The sequence below is a fragment of the Cicer arietinum genome, chromosome 7 (genome assembly GCF_000331145.2).
Source record: "Cicer arietinum cultivar CDC Frontier isolate Library 1 chromosome 7, Cicar.CDCFrontier_v2.0, whole genome shotgun sequence".
Taxonomy (NCBI): Eukaryota; Viridiplantae; Streptophyta; class Magnoliopsida; order Fabales; family Fabaceae; genus Cicer; species Cicer arietinum.
In genome coordinates, this window is record NC_021166.2 from 53,883,929 (window position 1) to 53,890,172 (window position 6,244).

The window sequence follows — 6,244 nt, forward strand, 5'->3', positions numbered from 1 at the left end:
AATTACTTTTAAGAGTTATAATAAAAAAGACGACATACTATCAAAATAATTATAAAAAAAAAATGTAACAAACGAGGCCATTAATAATGCACACTAATTAAAAAAATAGTAATTCTTAAGATATATTGGCAGTGACGCACAATTTCTATCTATGTCAATCTTTAAATTATCAAAAAAAATGAATAATTTATTTTTGAATTATTTTTATTTAATTAAGAGTATTTTTGTAAAAATAATAATTCAAGATTACATACGTCTTTTATTCCTACAAAATATAGACTTTACAAATTTAATATATATTTAAATTTTATTGAATTTTTAGTATTTACAATTTACATAAATGATCGAGACGGTTATTGTACTTTTAACTTTATAAACATAAATTAATAAAGCTTTTTATATATTTTTCGTTTATATCTTCCAATTTTATGAGATAATAGTGTTGGTAATTTGGATTTTGAATTTTACCCTCTCAATTTTAATTTTACTGAAATTTATGATCAGTTCATTTCACTTTATTTTTTAATTTTTTTTATCAAAATTTATATCCATAACAATTAGTATTTTTTATTTAACCACCATAAATTTGTCTAAACATTTCCATTTCAACTAGTGAAATGATTTATTTTTATAATTTTATTGATGGTATATAAAGTATAAATATCTTTAATTAATTTTATATAGTAAAATCACATTCGCGCAATTTAAAATATGCCAACGAATTCATGAAAATAGAAAACAAAAACCACCGTTAAGGATAAAAATAAAGAATGGCTAAAGCTTTTTTTAGGGTTTTAATTGCGAAATCCAGCCCAAGCCCAAATAACATAGCGTGTTCGATTCCCCACCAAACCAACCCATTCCATTTTTTGACCCGATCCATGTAAATCAATCCTTATAAGCAAAACCTCGCCTAACCCTAATTCGCTCTCACTCTTCCATCACTCTTGCGGAAAGAGATCCGAGCATCTCAAACAATGGTGAGTTTCTCTATTCCCTCTCCTTTCCACTTATTCTCACCATTTTTCATGTTAATTTCGTTGATCTGTATCAAAGAAATCAACAATCTCAATAATCTGTTTTTCGTAATTGATTTTGAAATTTTATATACTACATTCAGTTTTGATTGTTCGATTTTTTTATTACTAATAATCATTCATTCTGCTGTGAAATTCTACTGTATCTCTAGAGACTATGTGTAACATCATATTTCGGTTTTTTTTGTGCAATTAAAATTAGGTTTATGTTAAGGCTCAAAAGTCGAAGGCTTACTTCAAGAGGTACCAAGTCAAGTTCAAGAGAAGGAGAGGTATTTACAGTTGATTGCCTTTTTTTTTTATACTTTTTTGATATTTTTAATTATGCCTGAATTTTTTTTGGTTTAGGTTGACATGTTTATGTTTATATGCCAATGCTTATGAGTTATTTACTGAATAATCTGCAGAGGGTAAGACTGATTACCGTGCTCGGATTCGGTTGATTAACCAGGATAAGAACAAATACAACACCCCAAAGTACAGATTCGTTGTTCGATTTGTATCCTAATGTTAACTTAGTGTTATGATTTTTACTTATGCACTAGTATTTTACGTGTTCTTTTTATATTATTTTTCTACATTTGATTTAGCTTTTATTTGATTAAAAATATATTTGGCTTTTATTATTTTGTTGATGGTGGTTTATATCGCTAATGATAGTGGTGGAGTTGAATCACTAACCTGTCATCTCTCCAAATCATATGTTCCTCCCTTTAAACCACCTTCTCCCTTTTTCACGAGCATGTTATAAGCATTTGAACCTACTCACTCGTAGATATCATGTAAATAATAGATAATGGTTTTTGTTGTTTGTGTTTATCTGTGATTCTTAACCTTCAACTCATTGTTAGACCAACAAGGATATTATTGCACAAATAGTATCTGCTAGCATTGCTGGTGATATTGTTCTTGCCGCAGCATATTCACATGAACTCCCCCACTTTGGTCTTGAAGTAGGCCTTACAAATTATGCTGCAGGTATTTGTTTTTGACAAACATATCCCTCGTTTCCCATCAATACTTGTGTCTATATTTCTTATATACTGTCTTGTTGTTGAATATATGTTATAATGTTACCAGCTTACTGCACTGGACTCCTCTTGGCCCGTCGGGTTCTCAAAACACTTGAGATGGACGAAGAGTATGAAGGCAATGTTGAGGTATGCGTGAATTTTCTACTCTGCGTGTGTGCTCGCATGCCTACATTCTGAAAGTGTAGTTTGTAAACTAATTAGCCCTATCTTATTGTTGTTTGTAAACTAATTAGCTGTATCTTTTATAACAGGCATCTGGAGAGGATTTTTCAGTGGAGCCTGCTGACACCAGGAGGCCATTCCGTGCTCTCCTTGATGTTGGTCTTGTTAAGACCACAACTGGAAACCGTGTCTTTGGTGCCCTGAAGGTACTCCATTAGATTGCAATATTCACAGTTATTGTTTTCACCTAGGTTTGGTCAATGGTTGAAATGTATTACTGTGATGTTTTGCAGGGAGCTCTAGATGGTGGTTTGGATATTCCTCACAGTGACAAAAGGTTTGCTGGTTTCGACAAGGAAAAGAAAGAGCTTGATGCTGAAGTTCACCGCAAATATATCTTTGGTGGACATGTTTCTGCCTACATGAAGGCATGATTTTCCTACCTTTTTGTTATTTTTTTGTTTAAGGAATGTAGTTTTCTAATATTAGTGTTTAACATAACATTTTTGAATTTTTTTGCAGACTTTGATCGAGGATGAACCAGAGAAATACCAGACACATTTCAGTGAATATATTAAGAAAGGAATTGAAGCTGATGGACTCGAAGAGCTGTACAAGAAGGTTCATGCTGCCATTCGTGCTGATCCTTCTATTAAGAAATCAGAGAAGCCACCCCGTAAAGAGCACAAGAGGTAAGTCTCATGCATATGTTTATGTATCTTGCTTCTTGATTAATCCGGTAATATTTTGAAGGAATGTGTCTTATGTTCAGAAGATTTTAAGTGTAGGGGAATTGGTGAGAGTAGAAAAAATTAGCCTTAAAATGAAGGAATGTCTTTGTTAATTTGGTCTAGTGTTTTTTCCTCAACTATTTTAATCTGGATTTTGATGGTGAAAACATTGTCCTTTAGAGCTGTAAACATCTTGGTTAAAATCTTCCAAACATGGGATTTTGTTACTTTCACATTGTCCCCCTCTTCTTGCCTCATAAATTTGATTTGTAACTTAACCTTATCTTTACATGTTTGTTTGAAAATACCTTTGTTTTTTTATCTTGTGTAGGTTTAATCTGAAGAAGCTTACCTATGAGGAGAGGAAAGCTAAGTTGATTGCACGTTTGCAAGCACTTAACGCTGCTGTTGATGACGAGGATGAGGATGAGGATGATGAGTGAAAAGCTTTGTGTTTGCAGCCCAAGTGATGGACTATCTAGATCTTTTTATAATTTCCATTTAGATAAACGTTTTCGTGAGAATTTTTGTCGCCTGTACTATTTAATTTTCAGGTTAAAATTTTGGATAAGTTATGTTGGCCTTTTTCTGGTTCAATATTTGACTAAGCGTTAATGTTATTTTACTTATTTTTCCGTTGCATAAAAGTTCCTTACTACTACTACTACTACTATGCATCAGTCGGCTTCTAATTTGTTTGGTATCGCCTTTTCTATTTGTCGATAGCTAAACAATAAGTTGAATATTTATCAAATATTTCAACTAATATAGAAGCGCTATTTTAACTAGGGGTGTACGGGTTTGGTCTCAATATTCTATTGGATCAAATTTTGGATGCTAAACCGTCTCTTAATCCAGATCAAATCCTTTATTTTTTGGCACTAATTTGTTGGACTGAATTAGATTCATTTCATTGCTGGATTCGTTGGCCTGATCGGTTCTTGTATGCCTCCCGATCTTAACTGACTTCGGTATTGCTATGAAATTGCTTACCCAATGCTTCCATCCATCGTGTCCCGTCAAATTGGGCTTCCATGGAAGACGAACAAAAATGTAATTTTGAATAATCGGATTAATAAGCACACATTTTATTAAGGGTTGTTCACCCAAGACATTTCATTATCAACCACCTGCTGGAGTGGATCACTGTAAGTTCATACCTATTAATTTCTTCAGATTGTATTACTTCTCAAATTTTGTCACATTCAAGATCATGCAACAAGTCTTATCCAAAAATCTGCCTGTAATATATTTTGAATTCCTCATCTTATACAGAGCAATAATTATCACAATAACCAAACATAAAAAGGTATCTTTCCATGGTAGTTATAGTTCTTCTAATTCCATTGTCTCCAATTCTTTTGCACTTTAAACACCATTTTCATTCCAATTAACATCCACCTACTACAATTTTGTTCTGTCAAACATGGTAGGAAATGGGTGAAGATGAAGGGAATACATTAAAAACTTATTGATAAATGGTTTGACACATACCATAGCATCTACGTGACCAAAACTTTCTTCCATAGTGGCCCAAGTCCTTGGAAGCTGTTAAAGGACCGAGTTCATTAAATTATCTATAGAAACACATACATTAAATGATTTAATTGGAAGCTGTGTAAAAAATCAAATTTATTTACAAAAATCCAATTTTTAACTATTTTTAATTGTATATAAAAAAAAACTATTTTTAAATGTATTTAATTAAAGCATTGAGACCATAATTATAATACTTCATCCCCCTTAAGCATTGAGAACATCTTTGTGTTCTTCCCAATCCCTTCGCTTTGTGTTGTGCTCACTCACTTCACTGCTACTCTGTTTTGGTTTCCATTGAGAGAGAAAGATAGATATATTTCAATTAATGGCTTCCGCAACAACAAATAAGCAGGTATGTACTACTTCTCATATGCACGACGACATTGCTTTCTCTATTCTCTCCAAATTACCTATTAAATCACTCAAACGATTCACTTGTGCTAAAAAATCATGGTCTGTTTTTGTTCCAAAATCCTAATTTCATGAACGCGTTTTGTGTTCCGTTAGTGTTAATTGCACTATTTGTCTCTATCAAAATGTCTTTCAATCATTGTATTGTGGAATCCAGCTACTGGGGAATTTAAGCAACTTCCTCATAGCCATCAACCATATGAAAACATTGAGTTTGGGGCTCCTTCTTTGGCATTTGGTTATGAATGTGTTTACATATGACTCTAAGGTGATTCTGATTGCTGAATACCCCGTATTCAGTGAAGATTTACCTGATAAGGATAGCCCTATTTTGGAGATGGATGTGGATTTGGATCATGATGATGTCATTTTCTGGGAGGGGTATCCACTAAATGTGAATGACCCTTCCTGGGAGATTTATACTCAGAAGTAACTCTTGGAAGAAATTGGATGGCGTTGATGTGTCTGCTGCTTATCCTAGTACATGCGAGGTGAACTTGAATGAATTCTGCCATTGGTTGGGGTTTCAGTGTGATATGGTGTCTTTTGACTTTAGGAATGAGATATTTTCTGCAACAACCTTAGTCTCGTTTGACTTTAGCAAAGAGAGATCCTTTGAAAGAACACCCTCTATCTCGGACAAAAAATGGGAAAGGTTGAATAGACGCTTGGTGGTGTTAAATGGGTATGTTGCTTTTATTTGTACTGTTCTCTTGACTGCTTATTGTCACATATGGTTTTTGGGTGAATTAGGTGTTAAGGAATAACTAGCATTATGCATCCTATCAGGGTAGGATTAAAGAGCGGTATATTCTACTTAAAAGAAGATAAGCCAACAGCTTGGTTTTGATTTAAGTACCCAAAGGATTGAGGAAATTAAGGTTAAAGGAAATTAAGGGTCAATTTTGTTGCAGATTGTAATTTGTTAGGAAAACCTTATTTCTTTTGGAGGAAATGAATAATTAATTATTTTTGTAGTCATCTCTAAGTTTTCAACCAAGAGATTCACGAGTATTGTTATTAGATTTAGGATTTTATACCAAGATGAATGTTATGAAGTTATTTATTTACAAATTCGATTGCCAATTGGCCATATTTTATTGATTATGATCAGGTATAGGAGAAGGACCGTTTGTAATTTTGTTTATGCTTTCAATCTATTTTTATTTGTATATTGCTCTGGTTTATGTTTCAATTATATTAATGATATCTATCTACATTGAATTCCCTCGATTTTATGTTTTTCAACTGATCTTCGAGTTTTTGTTGAGTCTTTTTCTCCGTATTTTCTTGTATGAAATATGACAGTGCAGAATTTCCTGCACTGCTG

At 32.8% G+C, this 6,244-nt stretch overlaps 2 protein-coding genes across 2 annotated transcripts; both read left to right on the top strand.

Annotated features, from left to right (window-relative positions):
* The first annotated feature begins 842 nt into the window (after positions 1-842).
* On the top strand, positions 843-3,593 carry LOC101512901 (large ribosomal subunit protein uL18). The gene is made up of 9 exons (XM_004510666.4): positions 843-980; positions 1,240-1,309; positions 1,445-1,536; positions 1,889-2,015; positions 2,118-2,197; positions 2,323-2,439; positions 2,527-2,661; positions 2,756-2,925; positions 3,296-3,593. The coding sequence occupies exons 1-9, from the start codon at positions 978-980 to the stop codon at positions 3,405-3,407; spliced, it is 906 nt and encodes a 301-aa protein (XP_004510723.1). The 5' UTR covers positions 843-977; the 3' UTR covers positions 3,408-3,593.
* Positions 3,594-4,828: 1,235 nt separating this feature from the next.
* LOC101494115 (uncharacterized) lies at positions 4,829-5,681 on the top strand. Its single transcript, XM_012718703.1, has 3 exons — positions 4,829-4,855; positions 5,183-5,295; positions 5,342-5,681. The coding sequence occupies exons 1-3, from the start codon at positions 4,829-4,831 to the stop codon at positions 5,679-5,681; spliced, it is 480 nt and encodes a 159-aa protein (XP_012574157.1).
* The last annotated feature ends 563 nt before the right edge of the window (positions 5,682-6,244 follow it).

Excerpts from the sequence above, each read along its gene's own strand:
- LOC101512901 (XM_004510666.4), top strand. Across the intron at positions 1,310-1,444 it reads CAAGTTCAAGAGAAGGAGAG|AGGGTAAGACTGATTACCGT; the intron begins GTATTTACAGTT and ends AATAATCTGCAG. Across the intron at positions 2,198-2,322 it reads AGTATGAAGGCAATGTTGAG|GCATCTGGAGAGGATTTTTC; the intron begins GTATGCGTGAAT and ends CTTTTATAACAG.
- LOC101494115 (XM_012718703.1), top strand. The coding sequence starts at position 4,829 with ATGGCTTCCGCAACAACAAATAAGCAG. Across the intron at positions 4,856-5,182 it reads CCGCAACAACAAATAAGCAG|GTGATTCTGATTGCTGAATA; the intron begins GTATGTACTACT and ends TATGACTCTAAG. Across the intron at positions 5,296-5,341 it reads GATGTCATTTTCTGGGAGGG|AAGTAACTCTTGGAAGAAAT; the intron begins GTATCCACTAAA and ends ATTTATACTCAG.